The 19,816-nt window shown below is 43.9% G+C and overlaps 1 protein-coding gene and 1 long non-coding RNA gene across 2 annotated transcripts in view; both read right to left on the bottom strand.

The window, feature by feature from the left end:
• Positions 1-116: 116 nt before the first annotated feature.
• Positions 117-19,816, bottom strand: part of LOC309561508 — a 102,073-nt gene continuing 82,373 nt past the window's right edge. The window contains exons 2-3 of the long non-coding RNA XR_014225572.1: positions 1,513-1,663; positions 117-409 (exon numbers count right to left, since the gene is read on the bottom strand). This is a non-coding gene — a long non-coding RNA (uncharacterized lncRNA). The remainder of the gene's footprint in view (positions 410-1,512; positions 1,664-19,816) is intronic.
• LOC309561505 (caveolin-3-like) lies at positions 8,354-18,500 on the bottom strand (the record flags this gene model as incomplete). The annotated part of the gene is made up of 2 exons (XM_082265459.1): positions 18,400-18,500; positions 8,354-8,692 (listed from the first exon to the last, which is right to left on the bottom strand). The coding sequence occupies exons 1-2, from the start codon at positions 18,484-18,486 to the stop codon at positions 8,354-8,356; spliced, it is 426 nt and encodes a 141-aa protein (XP_082121585.1). The 5' UTR covers positions 18,487-18,500.

Genomic DNA, 19,816 nt, shown 5'->3' with positions numbered 1-19,816 from the left:
TCCAGTCAGCTTTTACCAGCAGAAGTATAACCCTCCTCCAGATAGGTAAAGAAGGGAAAGACAACCAGCGCTATGGATATATGAACTCCAATAGTAGGATATTTAGGTTGCTCCTCCAGAGCTCACGTGATTTACTGTGCCGCTCCTTATAAGTGCAATTGGAGATAAAGCATATAGATGTTTGAAAACTAATATGACCCAGTTTTCGGACCTTTATCTTTGTGTTGCATTTAGAATGGAGGCCTGGCAAGGCTGAGGCAAGAGGGCAAATGATTGCTGTGGTGGTATGGCACAAATCTTATGGTTGGCACTTAACCCGGGTCACGGCCCCAAAAGTCAAAAGTAATAATTGAAGAGTATTTTAAGCACACTATATGGCCAACAGTTTGTGAACAACTGACCATCACACCTCTATTTGAACAATATAGGCTATTTTGGACTTTAAGTGAGACACCAGCAGGTAATGCCCAGCATCCCCATGCCTGTATCAGAAAACCTGAAAATTGAAAGGATTAACATGAGTACCTGACCTTACAAATGGCCACAAATTACCACAGACACCCTCCAATATCTTGTGGAAACCTTTCCAGAAGAATGGGGATGGTATAGAAGGGGGCAACTCCACATTGAGGACCATGAGGGAAGGAGGGGGCAACTACATATTAAAGGCCCCTGTTTTGACCCAGAAGCTAATAGAGGTGTGATAAAACTTAAAAATTGAAATGATTAAAAGAGGTGCATGGAAGCCAGCCGGCCCCCAGTCTGATGTACTCACCCTCCAGTCTGCCACCAACCAAGTAGACCTGTCTCATGGTATAAATAAAGAACAGGGGTTTAGTTGACACGCATTTGCAAACGCATGTGTAAGCTGCAAGGCCTCTACACGGCACCCTGTGTTACCTGCAGTCCTAACACTGACTATTTTGAGTGTCTCCACAATGGAAGCACATGGCTGCTAATGGATAGATGGGAGACAGGGTGGGAGAGAGACAGCCCAAACCTCCCCCAACCCGCTCCCATCTATGACTGGACTAATATATCATAGCTCTAAATAGCTATGTTGTAACGATGGTACAAAACTGAAAAGGATTAGCTGAGAAGCATACACCTCCATCCCCTTGGTGGATACAGTGTAAAATACAGATTGAAAATGTATATGAGGCATTGGCCTGTAAAGCACAACGCCTCCATCCCTAATTTTATAAAATATTTGGGACTTTAAATGAGACACAAGCAGGTCATTCTATTGGTCTCCATCCCTGTATATGAAAAAAACTGAGGTCAAATCAGACTGCATCCACCAAAAACGCATGAAAATCGCACGGTGGGACTTTAAATGAGGCACCAGCCTGTAGGCACAGCGCCTCCATCCCTGGTTACATTACTTTATTTATATCGTGAGACAGGTCTACTTGGTTGGTGGCAGACTGGAGGGTGAGTACATCAGACTGGGGGCCGGCTGGCTTCCATGCACCTCTTTTAATCCTTTTCAATTTTCAGGTTTTATCACACCTCTATTAGCTTCTGGGTCATCCAGATTCAAAACAGGGGCCTTTAATATGTAGTTGCCCCCTTTTTCCCTCATGGTCCTCAATGTGGAGTTGCCCCCTTCTATACCATCCCCATTCTTCTGGAAAGGTTTCCACAAGATTTTGGAGGGTGTCTGTGGTAATTTGTGGCCATTTGTGAGGTCAGGTACTGATGTTGGTTGAGAAGACCTGGCTCACACATCAGACCTCACGTTGGGCACCAAAAAAGAAAGACCTTGCTCGCCATCGGCATTAGAATTCATCCCAAAGGTGTTCCGTAGGGCTGAGGTCAGTGCTCTGTGCAGGACACCAGATATATCAAGCTGGTCAAACCATGTCTTTATGCAGATGCTGGTTCAGAAGACCTGGCTCATTTCAATTCATCCCAAAGGTGTTCAGTAGGGTTGAGGTCAGGGTTCTGTGCAGGACACTCAAATTCCTCCACACCAAACTGTTCAAATCATGCCTTTATGGAGTTGACTTTGTACATGGGGGGGGGGGGGGGCACAGTCATGCTGGTACAATGGTCTTCACCAAACTGTTACCACAAGGCTGGAAGAGCACAATTGTCTACAATATCTTTGTATTATGTAGTATTAGGGGATCCCTTCAATGGAGACACCAAGACTTTGACTTGGAAGGGGATCCACAAACTTATACCTATTATATATATATGTATACCACTGACTCAACCACCATCAGGTATTTCAGGACTGATTCTTCTCCAGAGAGAGAGACTTTTTTACATGGCACAACAATGGCGTCACTGAGTGGACCTTTTTCGGTGCCATACGAGAACCTATATAATTGTCTCATCACTGTCCCTGGTTTTTGTAGACCACACTCAGGAGGAGGAAGCTGCTGAACCTCCATGCCTGCTTTTGTTCCCATAATGCCCAGTGTACATGTATCTGATGTGGTCAGTTGCCCTCTTGTCCAACCTTTGCTAGCCCTCCTCTAGGCTTTTTGTTGCGTTCCCATCCTCTCTCTTGCCTTATGCTGGTTCACCTTCTGTAACTTTCTGAAAGGTCGCGTCTAGTTCACTTTCCATCTCAACCACCTCCACTGGCGCTCAAGACACCTATCATATCACACAAACACTTTGCCAAGGGACCCCACCCCAGAGGATGCCCTCTGCTGGAGCTCGGGGACGGGGGAGGGTGTGGTCGGAGAATAGGAACCATAAACAAACCCCCCCCCCCTTTTAATGGTCATTTTTGCTCGTAGCTTTTTGCGTGTGTGTTTTTTGGGCCTTGTTTGGGGAATGTGACTGTGCTACGAGGGGTGGGATTGTGTGTGCGCAGTCGTCTGTACGCACTCGTTTTAGTCAGATCCTCCATTCCGGGAAAAAAAAAAAGAAAAAAAAAGATTTAAAAAAAAAAAAACAACTAAGATATAAATACGTATAAATATATATAAATATATATATAAATATCTCTTGGAGGCTCGAGGGTCATCGCTGCTGAAATTTCTCTCCATAAGTTAGTGGCTTTTTTCCGTTAACTGGAGCAAAAGTTTATTTATTTACTTATTTATTTGTACAGAAAAGTTCAACAAGTGACAGAAAGTTTGTAAGATATTGTGCGTGTGTGATTTACTTGTAAAATATTTTCAAATGGTTTATTACAAAGAATCAGTTAATAAATAATGTGCATATTTTCACTTCATCTCAGTCTGCTTCCTGACTGCGTCTCTGAATTAACTCTGCAGATCAAAGACAACGATCCAACGAGCACAAGGGGGCGCTACTGCTCACAAACGTTTCCTTTCATACACACCATTGAACTTTACAAGCCTGCCTGGGTGAATCCCTGACCTGGTGAATCCCTGACCTGTTACAATAAACCAACCAGCGCCGTATTAGAAATCATAAGGCCCAATTCTGCCTTTGTGTCCACCCCACCCCCTTGTGTAGGGATGAGCCTAGGTTCAGACCAACCTTGGCTGTTGAGGCATTGCATCATATAGAGAAGCAATATTTTCAATGGTGCCAGCAGGTGCTGGCACCCACTACAACCCTAGCAACCAGCACACATTCCGATAAACCCCTGCCCACAGACCCCCACAGCCACTGGGCCAGGGTTGTAGAGAAGAGGTCTTGTTCTTATTAACATGGGGTCAAGGTGTTTTGCCAGAGGAGACCCCCTGGCATGCAGCCTGCACCTGCTGGCACCCACCACCTTCCTAACAACCAGCACACACTCCGATAAACCTCTGCCCACAGACCCCTACAACCACCTGGCCAGGGTTGTAGAGAAGAGGCCTTTGTCCTTATCACCATGAGGTCAAGGTGCTATGCCAGAGGAGACCCCCTGGCATGCAGCCTGCACCTGCTGGCACCCACCACATCCCTAGTAACCGGTACGGATGCTGATAAGCCCCTGCCCACAGACCCCCACAACCACCTGGCCAGAGTTGTGGAGAAGAGGCCCTTGTTCTTCTCATCTTTGGGTCAAGTTGCTTTGCCAGTGGAGACCCCCTGGCATGCAGCCTGCACCTGCTGGTACCCACCACATTCCTAACAACCAGCACACTCCGATAAGCCTCTGCCCACAGACCCATACAACCACCTGGCCAGGGTTGTGGAGAAGTGGCCCTTGTCCTTATCAGCATGAGGTCAAGGTGCTATGCCAGAGGAGACCCCCTGGAATGCTGCCTGGACCTGCTGGCACCCACCACATCCCTAGCAACCAGGACACATTCCGATAAGCCCCCTGCCCACAGACCCCTACAACCACATGGCCAGGGTTTTTCAGAACAGGTCATTGTACTCACCAACATGGGGTCAAGGTATTTTGCCAGAGGAGACCTCGACATGCGGCATGCACCTGCTGGCACCCACCACATCCCTAGCAACCGGTACGGATGCTGATAAGCCCCTGCCCACAGACCCCCACATCCATTGGACCAGGGTTGTAGAGAAGAGGTCTTGTTCTTATTAACATGGGGTCAAGGTGTTTTGCCAGAGGAGACCCCCTGGCATGCAGCCTGCACCTGCTGGCACCCACCACCTTCCTAACAACCAGCACACACTCCGATAAACCTCTGCCCACAGACCCCTACAACCACCTGGCCAGGGTTGTAGAGAAGAGGCCTTTGTCCTTATCAGGATGAGGTCAATGTGCTATGCCAGAGGAGACCCCCTGGCATGCAGCCTGCACCTGCTGGCACCCACCACATCCCTAGTAACCGGTACGGATGCTGATAAGCCCCTGCCCACAGACTCCCACAACCACCTGGCCAGAGTTGTGGAGAAGAGGCCCTTGTTGTTCTCATCTTGGGGTCAAGTTGCTTTGCCAGGGGAGACCCCCTGGCATGCAGCCTGCACCTGCTGGCACCCACCACATTCCTAACAACCAGCACACACTCCGATAAGCCTCTGCCCACAGACCCATACAACCACCTCGCCAGGGTTGTGGAGAAGTGGCCCTTGTCCTTATCAGCATGAGGTCAAGGTGCTATGCCAGAGGAGACCCCCTGGAATGCGGCCTGGACCTTCTGGCACCCACCACATCCCTAGCAACCAGGACACATTCCGATAAGCCCCCTGCCCACAGACCCCTATAACCACATGGCCAGGGTTTTTAAGAACAGGTCATTGTACTCACCAACATGGGGTCAAGGTATTTTGCCAGAGGAGACCTCGACATGCGGCCTGCACCTGCTGGCACCCACCACATCCCTAGCAACCGGTACGGATGCTGATAAGCCCCTGCCCACAGACCCCCACAACCATCGGGCCAGGGTTGTGGAGAAGAAGCCCTTATCCTTATCAATATGGGGTCAAGGTGCTTTGCTAGAAAGGACCCCCTGGCATGCGGCCTGCTATAGTTCAGGAGAAGGGGGTGCGGCCTGCACCTTCTGGCACTCACCACATACCTAGAAACCGGTACAGATGCTGATAAGCCCCTACCCACAGACCCCCCACAACCAATGGGCCAGGGTTGTGGAGAAGAAGCCCTTCTTATCAGTATGGGGTCAAGGTGCTTTGCCAGAAAAGACCCCCAGGCATGTGGCCTGCTATGGTTCAGGAGAAGGGAGTGCGCACTTGTCCCTCTCCTTTTCTAGCCAGCCAGGCTGCATACTTGAAATAAACATCTAGTTTAGATTTTTAGAGGGACCCCCATGCATTGTGTGAGGGAATCCCTTAAAATCCATACTAGGCTTAAACATCTGGTATGCATTTTAACGAGGGGGGGGATATATGGGGGTGGGGGGACTAAACACAATTTTTTTTTACCCTTCCTAAGATCTCCTAAAATACATAATAGACCCTTGAATTAAACAGTATGTTGCATTCGGCAGGCACGCGCGCCTTTACCTAACATGACCCATTGAATCTGTAACTGAAGAGTTGCTGGAACTCCTATTCCCGCCCCTCCCCTTCCTGCCCATTCACAGAAGCCTTTGTATTATGTGAACTCGTTTACAAAGGCTTCTGTGAATGGCCAGAAAAGGGGAGGGAAGGGGGGAATAGCTGCTGTGTGTGCTTCTCTCCTCTCACAGCCAGGAGTGTATCCTGCAGAAGTGCAATCATCCTGTCACATATAAGTAATAAAGATAAGTCCCAGGGGTGACATGCGCCTAACTGGACTTAACTCCTAGTGTGCCTGCACTTTTTGCAAAGTTGCTGAACTCATGGAACAAATAAGTAAATGGGCAGCTCTCTATCTCCAACCGCTGCCACTGAACTTATGGGGCTCAGGAAACTTTAATTGCTGGGACCCGCAGCCTGTGGAATTACTGTGCATGCATCTAAAGGTATATAAAGAGTCCCCTCTCTGCCCCTGGGCACCCTGGTGAACTGTTGGGGGCCCTGTACAGGAGAGCCAACTCTATCCACCTATCAATGGCCCTGACTGAAACAGTATCAATGTTTAACAAAGCTCCACCTTTTACCATTAGAAATCCTTCCTTGACCTCCAGTCAGTGACTTTGCCTAGGCTGAGACAATGTCACCTGTCTGCTGCAGGAGGGAGGAAGCATTTCTTCAGTCTCTCCTCCACCAGTGATCAGACTGTACATTGTAACTTTGTAGAAGTTATAGGTCCAACACCTCACATAAAGCAAAAACTGCAAGAAAATTTACACAGAATGACTCCTGGAGAGGTTCATGGGAAAGGAAGACAATTTATTGATCACCACACTTCTTCAAAGAGCCATTTGATTACAGAGAAATTTAAATAATAATGAAACATATATACAGTATATATGAATTATATTACAAGGAGCAAAGAGATGTATTACACACCAGGGAGCCATTTATTATTGCTATCTGCAGTATTGGTGGATGTGCTCTGCTCCTTGACAGGTGGTTACAGTTCAGATTTACTGCTGGTGTGTGGAAGATAACATTAAGACCGGTGCTGTAACTTTAAGACTAAAAATGGAAAATATATTGCAGGAGCTTCCCAGCCACCACCATAGACAGGTGACGGAGGGTCCGCACAGTGAGCAACAACATGAAAACCTGAATCCTATCTTTATCTTTTAACTCATTATGAAGGGTCTGGATGAATCTGGGACTAAAAGGATCGTCCCTGTAATGGGCCCTCCAGTTGTTCAGGAACTACACTTCCCATCATGCCTAGTCATGTCTGTAAATGTCAGAGTTTTACAATGCCTCATGGTAATTGTAGTTCCACAACAGCTGGAGGGCCATAGTTTGGAGATCCCTGCATGGGTGCTCAACCTGTGGCCCTCCAGCTGTTGCAGAACTACAAGTCCCATCTGCCTTTGGGAGTCATGCTTGTAACTGTCAGCAGCTAGCAATGCCTCATGGGACTTGTAGATCCACAACAGCTGGAGGGCCGTAGTTTGGAGATCCCTGCATGGGTGCTCAACCTGTGGCCCTCCAGCTGTTGCGGAACTACAAGTCCCATCATGCCTCTGCCTTTGGTAGTCATGCTTGTAACTGTCAGCAGCTTGCAATGCCTCATGGGAGTTGTAGTTCCACAACAGCTGGAGGGCTGTGGTTTGGAGATCCCTGCATGGGTGCTCAACCTGTGGCCCTCCAGCTGTTGCTGAACTACAAGTCCCATCATGCCTCAGTCTTTGGAAGTCATGCTTGTAACTGTCAGCAGCTAGCAATGCCTCATGGGAGTTGTAGTTCCGCAACAGTTGGAGGGCCGTAGTTTGGAGATTCCTGCATAGGTGCTCAACCTGTGGCCCTCCAGCTGTTGCAGAACTACAAGTCCCATTGTGCCTCTGCCTTTGGGAGTCATGCTTGTAACTGTCAATTGCTTGCAATGCCTCATGGGACTTGTAGATCCACAACAGCTGGAGGGCCGTAGTTTGGAGATTCCTGCATAGGTGCTCAACCTGTGGCCCTCCAGCTGTTGCAGAAATACAAGTCCCATCGTGCTTGTAACTGTCAGCAGCTAGCAATGCCTCATGGGACTTGTAGTTCTGCATCAGCTGGTGGGCAACGGGTTGAGCACCCATGCAGCACTACTCATCATAGCAACATTACTTATGTATTGACCAGTGGCAAGGCAGGAGGCACTCATTGGCCTTGTAATAGAGCTTAAGGCATGCTAGAATGACCTACGATAATGTTTGAGGGACCATTTTAGCATGCGTTTGGCACCTTGATGGATCTTAAGAGATGGTGCCCAATCCCTCTCTGAGGTCACTATCCGATGCCACAGGTGGTGTGGTCCAGGTGGGTGAAGTGGTCCATCATGGTTGAATGTCCTTAGCAGATGAAATTGGGTTTCTCTGCCAGGAGACAATATGGCTGCCTCCAGGCAGGCGGTAGCGGATGCCAGCGTAGGTCGGAATCTGTGTGGTTTGTTGCACTGAGCGATAAGGGGGCTCCATCTTTATCCGTTCTTCATCTGGACCCGGATGTAGCTGAGGCACAAGCCGTAGGCCTCGTAGCACGGGTCGCACATACAGTGGACGCAGGAGCTCCAGAACAACTTCATACAGGACAAATTCATGTTCCACATGCGTATGCAGGGCCCGACGCACCAGATGTGGCAGCACTGGACGCAGGCGAACGACAACGCCCAGCAGAAGGCCAGCGGGCAACCGCACAGCACGGACAGCACGATGTAACAGCAGTTCTTCACCCCACGGTACGTCTTGAAGGACATCCCCCAGACGCCCGGGATACTGTGCGACCCTTCCGGCTCTCCGAAGGCATCTTCAAACAGGACCTGTTGGATGAACACAAAAATCGGGATGAATTGAGATCCTTTCCAGAAAGCGTCAGACCAATCATATTTCAGTTATTGGTGGATATTGCTATGATGAATCCGCTCATGGGGTGACACCAATAATGAGAATGTGCCGTCAATTTCCCCACCTACAGTGAGGGGAAAAAGTATTTGATCCCCTGCTGATTTTGTACGTTTGCCCACTGACAAAGAAATGATCACTCTATAATTTTATTGGTCGGTTTATTTTACCACCGAGAGACAGAATAACAACAAAAACATCCAGAAAAACTCATGCCAAAAAAGTTATAAATTGATTTGCATTTTAACCACTTCCCGACCACCCGCTGCCTTTTCACTGCGGCAGTGTGGCTCTCCTGCGCAAACCGACGTAGATTTACATCAGTCGCGCACTCCCGCTCCCTCTCGGCAGCGGGGAAGCCGATGCACGGGGGAGGTGGCTCCGATTGCCGCCTGACACCCGCGATCGCTCCCCGCTAAGAGAGAAGGACGGTCGGATGTTGTAAACACAGCCGACCGTTCTTCTCCCTGGAATGATCACAGAGCTCCTGTGATCCTTCTATATAGGAACACAGGTCTCTGTGATAATTTCACAAGCCACGCCCCCCACAGTTAGAACCACTCCCCTAGGCTCACATTTAACCCCTTGATCACCCACAATGTTAACCCCTTCCCTGCCAATGTCATTATTACAAAAACAGTGCATATTTTTTTAGCACTGATTACTGCAGTAATGTCCCTGGTACCCCCCAAAAGTGTCAAAAAATGTCAGTTAGGGGTCCGATCTGTCCGCCGCAATGTCGCAGTCCCGCAAAAAATCGCAGATCGCCGCCATTAGTAGTAAAAAACAAACAAACAATAAAAATGACATAAATCTTTCCCGTAGTTAGTAGACACAATAACTTTTGCGCAAACCAATCAAAATACGCTTATTGCAATTTTTTTTTTTTTTTTTACCAAAAATATGTAGCAGAAAACAAATTGGCCTAAAATGTTAAAAAATTTAGATATTTAAAAAAATTTTTTTTCGGAATGTCATATAGCAGAATGTGAAAAATATTGTTTTTATTTTATTTTTTTTTCAAAATTATCGCTCTTTTTTTGTTTATAGCGCAAAAAATAAAAATCGCACAGGTGATCAAATAACACCAAAAGAAAGCTCTGTTTGTGGGAAAGAAAGGATGTCAATTTTATTTGGGTACAGCGTCGCACGTCCGCGCAATTGTCCGTTAAAATAACGCAGTGCCGAATCGCAAAATAGGGCCTGGTCATTAAGGGGGCAAATCCTTCTGGTCTTAAAGTGGTTAATGAGTGAAATAAGTATTTGATCCCCTATCATTCAGTAAGTTTTCTGTCTCCCAGGTGTCTTCTATACAGGTGACAAGCTGAGATTAGGAGGACTCTTTTAAAGGGAGTGCTCCTAACCTCAGCTTGTTACCTGTATAAAAGACACCTGTCCACAGAAGCAATCAATCAGATTCGAATCTCTCCACCATGGCCAAGACCAAAGAGCTGTCCAAGGATGTCAGGGAGAAGATTGTAGACCTACACAAGGCTGGAATGGGCTACAAGACCATCGCCAAGCAGCTTGGTGAGAGGGTGACAACAGTTGGTGCGATTATTTGCAAATGGAAAAAAACACAAAATAACTGTCAATCTCCCTCAGTCTGGGGCTCCATGGAAGATCTCACCTCGTGGGGGTTCAATGATCATGAGAACGGTGAGGAATCAGCCCAGAACTAACCAGGAGAATCGTGTCAATGATCTCAGGGCAGCTGGGACCATAGTCACCAGGAAAACAATTGGTAACACACTACGCTGTGAAAGACTGAAATCCTGCAGCCCCCGCAAGGTCCCCCTGCTCAGAACAGCACATCTACAGGCCTATGTGAAGTTTGCTAATGAACATCTGAATGATTCAGAGGAGAACTGGGTGAAAGTGTTGTGGTCAGATGAGACCAAAATCGAGCTCTTTGGCATCAACTCAACTTGCCGTGTTTGTTGAAGGAGGAATTCTGCCTATGACCCCAAGAACACCGTACCCATCATCAAACATGAAGGTGGAAAAATTATGCTTTGGGGGTTTTTTTCTGCTAAGGGGACAGGGGGGGGGGGGTCAAGGGGGGAACCCTTGGGGTAATCAAAAATGGAGAAGGATCTGGGAGTCTTGGTTGATGATAGACTAGGCAACAGCATGCACTGTCAAGCGGCAGCTGCCAAAGCCAGCAGAATATTAGCATGCATAAAGAAAGGGATGTATTCCAGAGATAAGACTATAATCCTTCCACTTTATAAAACTCTGGTCCAACCGCATCTGGAGTATTCTGTCCAGTTCTGGTCGCCAGTCCTCAGGAAGGATGTGTTGGAGCTGGAGAGAGTCCAGTGAAGGGCAACTAAACTGATTAGGGGATTGGAGGACCTTAACTATGAAGAGCGTCTGCAATCGCTTGATTTATTCTCCCTGGAGAAGAGGGGGGACATGATAGCAATTTATAAATATCTCAATGGGGATCTCAGCTTAGAAAAAAAGCTGTTCAGTCGAAGGGATTGCATGAGGACAAGAGGGCATACAATGCGATTAGAGGAGAAGCGTTTTAACCTCAGGCAACGTGGGGGGTTATTTACTGTTAGGGCTACAAGATTGTGGAATTCTCTACCACAAGAGGTGGTTTCTGCGGGAAGTATGGTGGCTTTCAAAAGACTCTTAGACGTACATCTCAAGGATCAGAACATTCAGGGGTATGTGAGATGATTACAGCCACACACACCTACACAGGTTGAACTGGATGGACTATTGTCTTTATTCAACCTCACCTACTATGTAACTATGACAACTTCACGGCATCAAAGAAACGATGGACGGGGCCATTTACCATCAAATCTTGGGTGAGAACCTTCTTCCCTCAGCCAGGATATTGAAAATGGGTTGTGGATGGGTATTTCAGCATGACAATGACCCAAAACACACGGCCAAGGCAACAAAGGAGTGGCTCAAGAAGAAGCACATTAAGGTCCTGAAGTGGTCTAGCCAGTCTGCAAACTTTAATCCCATAGAATATATGTGGAGGGAGCTGAAGGTTCGAGTTACCAAACGTCAGCCTCAAATCCTTAACGACTTGGAGAGGATCTGCAAAGAGGAGTGGGACAAAATCCCTCCTGAGATGTGAGCAGACCTGGTGGCCAACTACAAGAAACGTCTGACCTCTGTGATTGCCTACAAGGGTTTCTCCACCAACTACTAAGTCATGTTTTGCGAAGGGGTTCAAATACTTATTTCACTCATTAAAATGCAAATCAATTTATTATTTTTTTGAAATGCATTTTTTTCTGGATATTTTTGTTGTTATTCCGTCTCTCACTGGTAAAATAAACCGACCAATAAAATTATAGACTGATCATTTTTTTTCTCAGTGGGCAAACGTACAAAATCAGCAGGGGGTCAAATACTTTTTCCCTCACTGTAAGTGGACCTGAATGAAATACACACATCGGCCACTTTATTAGGTACACCTGTTCAATTGTTTGGTAACACAAATTGTTAATCAGCCAATCACATGGCAGCAACTCAATGCATTTAGGCATCTAGACGTGGTGAAGGCGACTTGCTTAAGTTCAAACCAAGCAACAGAATGGGGAAGTAAGGGGATTTAACCAGTTCTGGACCAGAAGGATTTGCCCCCTTAATGGCCAGGCCATTTTTTGCGTTACTTTAACTGACAACTGCGCGGTCATGCGACGCTGTACCCAAATAAAATTGATGTCCCTTTTTCCCACAAATAGAGGAAGGGGTTAACACCAGGGGCGATCAAAGGGTTAAATATGTCCCTAGGGGGTGCTTTCTAACTGTGGGGGGGGGGCAGACTTAGTGGATGGAAACAGGGCTCCTGTGTTCTGAAATAACAAGAACACAGGAGCCCTGTTTCAATCAGTGACAGATGAGCGACCACGGCACACCGCCTTCTGTCAGTCCCTGCAGCGACAGCCACCGGACCCGTTGCATAGCTGCAGGGCTAGAAAGCGGGCACGCAATCGCGGCGCCACGCGCGCGTGTGCCCGTAGACTCACTCCTGCGAGCCACCGTGCAGGTACGGCGGTTTGCGCAGGAGAGTCAGCCTGCCACAGTATGTCTTTTTTTTTTTTTGAGGGGGGGGGGGTATTTGTGTTAGTAGGGAAACTTAAAAGGAGTACAGGGTTTGTTGTAGGGTGGGGTATTTGGAATGGGGGTGTGCTAGTAGGGGAAATTTGAAGAGTAGAGGATTTGTGCTAGATGGGGTAAATTTAGATGGAGGGGGGGGGGAGGATTTGTGCTAAGATCAGAATTTTTTTTTTTTTTTGGGAGGGGGAGGGGATATTTGTGTTAGTAGGATGGGGAATTTGGAATGGGGGTGTGCAAGTAGGGGAAATTCGAGGAGTAGAGAATTTGCGCTAAGAGGGGGAAATTTGGATGGCGGGGGGGATTTGTGCTAAGATCAGAATTTTTTTTTTTTTTTTGGGAGGGGGAGGGGATATTTGTGTTAGTAGGGAAAAATTCAAGGAGGGCAGGGTTTGTTGTAGGGTGGGGGATTTGGAATGGGGGTGTGCTAGTAGGGGAAATTTGAAGAGTAGAGAATTTGTGCTAAGATGGGGAAATTTGGATGGAGGGGGGGATTTGTGCTAAGATCAGAATTCTTTTTTAATTTTTTTTTGGGGGGGGGGGTATTTGTGTTAGTAGGATGGGGGATTTGGAATGGGGGTGTGCTAGTAGGGGAAATTCGAGGAGTACAGAATTTGTGCTAAGAGGGGGAAATTTGGATGGAGGGGGGGATTTGTGCTAAGATCAGAATTTTTTTTTTGGGGGGGGGGGGTGTGTATATGTGTTAGTATGGAAAAAGAGTACAGGGTTTATTGTAGGATAGGAAATTTGGAATGGGAGATTTCTGCTCTCAGAGAGGAAATTTGAGAGGTAGATAATTTGAGCTAGGAGAGGGAAGTTTTTATTTTTTTTGTTGGGGGGGGGGGGGTTTGTGCTGGGGGCATATGGGGAGAGAGAGGATTTAAGCTGGGGGAGGCAAAGATTTGTGCCAGGAGGGGGGGATTTCAGTAGGAGGTGGATTTGTACTGGGGAAATAGGGGGGATTCATACTTAGAGAGTAAGCCTGCAGATTAGTGGTCAATTTTTTTTTTTTGGGGGGGGGGGGCAATTTGATATGTTTGCCCTGGGCTCTAGATGACCTTATCCCAGCACTGCCTATCAGACCCAGCCATGTAAGTCAATAAGGCCGTGCCGCAACTGCAAGCCAAGTGATTGGCTCACGGTAGCGGCGCATTAGCATCATTGTAAATTGCCGTTTGGAAAAAAAACGAAAAAACTTTGAATGCCGCCCTTGGTGCTGATTGCGCGCTCCAAACATTACAATTCTCTTTTTTTTTTTTTTTTTTTTTTTTAGATGTAGCAGCGGCGAGTTATAGAAATATCGCCATCGCTGCGGACAGAATTGTGGATTTACAAAGGTTTTGGTTTATCTTCGATGACATTTTGTTCACATTAATAAGATTCTGCGTCCCCCGATATGCGTGTCGCAGCGCCCTGCGGGCGGATTTATATAATTGTATCTTTCCAGGAAATATAGGTGAGAAAACACGCCGTGACCTTTCCGTCCCGATAACCATTCATTAACCCAGAAAACAGATTGATGGAAGTAATTGTTACAGATCGGGATCTAATACCGGGGGGAGCATTGACAGACAGATGTGTCCCTGGGGGGGTGTGCTGAGATGTCTGCCTGATTCCGCTGTGACAGGTTCTCTTCATTATAAAACACAATTTTCATGATATTTTATCCTTTCTTCTACAGTCAGGTCCATAAATATTGGGACATCGACACAATTCTAATCTTTTTGGCTCTATACACCACCAAAATGGATTGGAAATGAAACGAATAAGATGTGCTTTAACTGCAGACTTTCAGCTTTAATTTGAGGGTATTTACATCCAAATCAGGTGAAAGGTAAAGGAATTACAACAGTTTGTATATGTGCCTCCCACTTTTTAAGGGAGCAAAAGTAATGGTACAATTGGCTGCTCAGCTGTTCCGTGGCCAGGTGTGTGATATTCCCTCATTATCCCATTTACAAGGAGCAGATAAAAGATCCAGAGTTAATTTCAAGTGTGCTATTTGCATTTGGAATCTGTTGCTGTCAACTCTCAATATGAGATCCAAAGAGCTGTCACTATCAGTGAAGCAAGCCATCATTAGGCTGAAAAAAACAAAACAAACCCATCAGAGAGATAGCAAAAACATTAGGTGTGGCCAAATCAACTGTTTGGAACATCCTTATAAAGAAAGAACGCACCGGTGAGCTCAGCAACACCAAAAGACCCGGAAGACCACGGAAAACAACTGTGGTGGGTGACCGAAGAGTTCTTTCCCTGGTGAAGAAAACACCCTTCACAACAGTTGGCCAGATCAAGAACACTCTCCAGGAGGTAGGTGTATGTGTGTCAGATCAGGAACACTCTCCAGGAGGTAGGTGTATGTGTGTCAGATCAAGATCACTCTCCAGGAGGTAGGTGTATGTGTGTCAAAGTCAACAATCAAGAGACGACTTCACCAGAGTGAATACAGAGGGTTCACCACAAGATGTAAACCATTGGTGAGCCTCAAAAACAGGAAGGCCAGATTAGAGTTTGCCAAACAACATCTAAAAAAGCCTTCACAGTTCTGGAACAACATCCTATGGACAGATGAGACCAAGATCAACTTGTACCAGAGTGATGGGAAGAGAAGAGTATGGAGAAGGAAAGGAACTGCTCATGATCCAAAGCATACCACCTCATCAGTGAAGCATGGTGGTGGTAGTGTCATGGCGTGGGCATGTATGGCTGCCAATGGAACTGGTTCTCTTGTATTTATTGATGATGTGACTGCTGACAAAAGCAGCAGGATGAATTCTGAAGTGTTTCGGGCAATATTATCTGCTCATATTCAGCCAAATGCTTCAGAACTCATTGGACGGCGCTTCACAGTGCAGATAGACAATCACCCGAAGCATACTGCGAAAGCAACCAAAGAGTTTTTTTAAGAGAAAGAAGTGGAAGTTTATGCAATGGCCAAGTCAATCACCTGACCTGAATCCGATTGAGTATGCATTTCACTTGCTGAAAACAAAACTGAAGGGAAAATTCCCCGAAAACCAGCAGGAACTGAAGACAGTTGCAGTAGAGGCCTGGCAGAGCATCACCAGGGATGAAACCCAGCGTCTGGTGATGTCTATGCGTTCCAGACTTCAGGCTGTAATTGACTGCAAAGGATTTGCAACCAAGTATTAAAAAGTGAAAGTTTGATTTATGATTGTTAATCTGTCCCATTACTTTTGGTCCCTTAAAAAGTGGGGGGCACATATACAAGCTGTTGTAATTCCTACATCATTCACCTGATTTGGATGTAAATACCCTCAAATTAAAGCTGAAAGTCTGACGTTAAAGCACATCTTGTTTGTTTCACTTCAAATCCATTGTGGTGGTGTATAGAGCCAAAAAGATTAGAATTGTGTCGATGTCCCAATATTTATGGACCTGACTGTATGTATGAAAACACAATCCGCTGCTACAATTACTCCCGAAGATAAACTTGACACATTGTAAACATAAAATAATAACAATGTAGCATTCATAACAAACAAACATGCAATAAATAACTCTTTAAATTTAAATATATAAGTTATTTTTTTAAATGTTATTTTATATATTTAAATTTAAAGAGTAATTGTAGCAGCTGCAATTGTATCACTTCCTTCACTGAGAGGCTGTTTTTTGCACTCTTGTTTGTTATGAATGTGAGCACTACATTGGTATTATTTTATTGTAATTAATTTTTTTATTTTTTTTTATATTTATTAAATATTTTATTTTTTGTTTATTTATTTTTTTGACATAATATGTGGATTGTTCACATTATATCTATAGAAAAAGATAAGGATTAAAAAAAAAAAATCATAAGCAAAAAAAAAAAAAGGGGCAAATATGAAAGAAAAAAATAAAAAATAATGTAAAACTTCCTTGTAAAAAATATTAAATTCTTATACTAGGGAACATATCTCCATGTAGATTGTTCACATTTTATCGATAAAAAGAAAGATAAGGAATAAAAAAAATAATAATAATAACATAAGCAAAAAAAAAAAGAGGGGCAAATATGAAAAAAAATGTAAACATGTAAACATCACTTGCGCAAAATATTCCATTATTTTACTAGGGAACATATCTACGTGTAGATTGTTCACATTATATCTATAGAAAAAAAGATAAGGAATAAAAAAAATAAATAAATCACAAGCAAAAAAAAAAAAAAAAAAAGGAGGGGCAAATATGAAAAAAAAAAAAAGAAAAATGTAAACATCACTTGTGAAAAATATTCCATTCTTATGCTAGGGAACATATCTACCTGAAGATTGTTCACATTATATCTATAGGAAAAAAAGATAAGGAATAAAAAAATAAATAAATCACAAGCAAAAAAAAAAAAAGAGGGGCAAATATGAAAAAAAAAAAAAAGAAAAATGTGAACATCACTTGTGAAAAATATTCCATTCTTATACTAGGGAACATATCTACCTGAAGATTGTTCACATTATATCTATAGGAAAAAAAATAAGGAATAAAAAAAATAAATAAATAACAAGCAAAAAAAAAAAAAAGAGGGGCAATTTTGGGGGAAAAAAAAGAAAAGAAAATATCCCTTGCAAAAACAATAAAACATGTCAGGTCCTCTTTATGGCAGGTCTTCTCGCCTATACCTTTAAAAGCAAAAGATCAAAGAAAAAAAATTGATCTTTTGCTTTAAAAAAAAAAAAATGATGGCATTGTTTACATGGGGCTGGAAACGTAAGTGACATCATGATGTCACTCTGGTCCTCCTACGCCGTAGAGTTGAGCAGAGGCCATCTTTCCTTCTCTCATCTCTGTGCCCAGTCGCTCCCAGCCCCAGAACTACCGATTGGCCACGTAAGCCCAGGAACCGCCGGAAAGTCGCTTGTAAAAGTGATTCAGCGGAGAATCCGCCGCTCTGATCACTTTTAGCAGAAGGTCCAGCGCCTGAGGGGAAAATGAATACTAGCTGCAGCCATAACGCCGATATTAAATGTCAAAGTCATGATGTATTTTCCCAGTTAGGTGGTCGGCAAGTGGTTGGACTTCAGCAATGGTATTTTACATGACTGAGTTCATCCCTCTGATTTTCATACAAACCATGAAGAAGGGGGATTCTCACCCCCGAAATGTGTTGGCTATCAACTTACAATAGCCTGGAAGGTCCTCATACTGCACAGGTGTTGGTAAATCTAATGGAAGATTGTACAATTTAATTTTTATGGCCATTTATACTGGAAATGAAGACACTCCGTTGGTTGTGTGTTTTACATTCTTATATTTTTTTGCGCAATTAAGCATCTGTCATCACTTGTAAAATTTATTGTGTGTTATAGGCCTTTCATTTCCCATAGAACTTCTACTTTTAGGCTAACAAACCCATGCTTTTGAAATGTCCTCCTGAATTTTGTATGCACTGTGGAGGACCCCATTTGGTTGACTAGATGGGGGAACATCCAGGTCAGAAGACCACACTTCTCTAAGGTACACCAGAGAAATATTGGAAGAGACCAGCCTGTTGAGAATGACCCGGACAACACACGCCGGAAGCTGTACTCACCCTGACGTGTTCATTGATGTTGTTGGGGTCTCGATTGTCCATGTCCAGAGGCATTGGCTCATCATGGATGGATTTGGGTTCAGCCATGTTGGTTGGAGATCTCCCCTGTGGTCAGGATTGAGGGATGTCTGTCCTGCTTGCTCAGTGTCCCTTTATATCTGCTGTCACCTGGTTTCCATGGAAGATGACATCAAACAAGAGTCCAGTTAATCCAACTGAGGAGTCATAGAGACCATTGTCAGACGGGCCCGGGCTGCGTTGTCTGAGGGCCCAGGGCTTTTACTGCACTTACAGAGGTGTCACTAAGTTATTCAAGGTCAAAATTTGTATTGGTTTCCATACTGACAACAAACAGTGTGGGAAAACCACAATCTTTCACAATCTACACAATGGACATGCAAGAAAAGAATTTGTCCCTCAATATACACTGGCAATGCAAGGAGGATGTGACATCTGATCTCCCAATAATGACAAATATTACAACATAATGTTACAACATAACATCTAAACAAATGACAAAAAAAATCTGACAAATGTTACAACAAAACATCTAAACTCCATAATAGCAAATAAAAGTTATAATGTAACAACTGATCTCCAAATAATAATAATAACTTTACAATGTAACATATGACTTCCAATAATAAAAAAATAATAAAAAAAATGTTACAATGTAACTTGTGATCTCTATATTATAATAATAATAATCATCATAATAATGTTACAATGTCACACACAATCTCCCAATAATGATAAATAAGGTTATATTGTAACATAAATGTATATAGCAATATATACCATCGTTACACCGGTGATTTTGTCACCTGTATATCCTGAAGCGCAGTGGATCACATTATTTACTATTTATTTCGTTTTATTGAGTGATATTTGTATATATATATATATATATATATATATATATATATATATATATTGTAACATAATCCACCAATAATAACAGATAGAAAAGTTACAATGTATCATCTGATCTCATAATAATAATAATATTGTTTCAATGTAATATGTGACCTCCCAATAATAAATAATAAAGGTACAGTGTAGTTTCTGATCAAATAATAATATTAATAATAAAAAAAAAATAAAGATTTACAATATAACATGTGATCTCCCAATAATAACAACAAATAAAAAAAGTTACAATGTATCATCTGATCTCATAATAATAATGTTACAATCTAATGTGCGAATTCCCAATAATAACAAATAAAAAAAGTTACAATGTATCATCTGCTCTCATCATCATCATAATAATAATAATAATAATAATAATAATAATAATAATAATAATAATGTTACAATGTAATGTGCAACTTCCCAAATAGAACAAATAAAAAAGTTACAATGTGTCATCTGATCTCATAATAATAATAATAATGATAGAATGTAATGTGCGACT

Source organism: Pelophylax lessonae (assembly GCF_965119305.1).
Source record: "Pelophylax lessonae genome assembly, chromosome: 8".
Classification (NCBI taxonomy): domain Eukaryota; kingdom Metazoa; phylum Chordata; class Amphibia; order Anura; family Ranidae; genus Pelophylax; species Pelophylax lessonae.
Note: the sequence above shows the minus strand (reverse complement) of the source record. Positions and strands in the feature narration are given on the sequence as shown.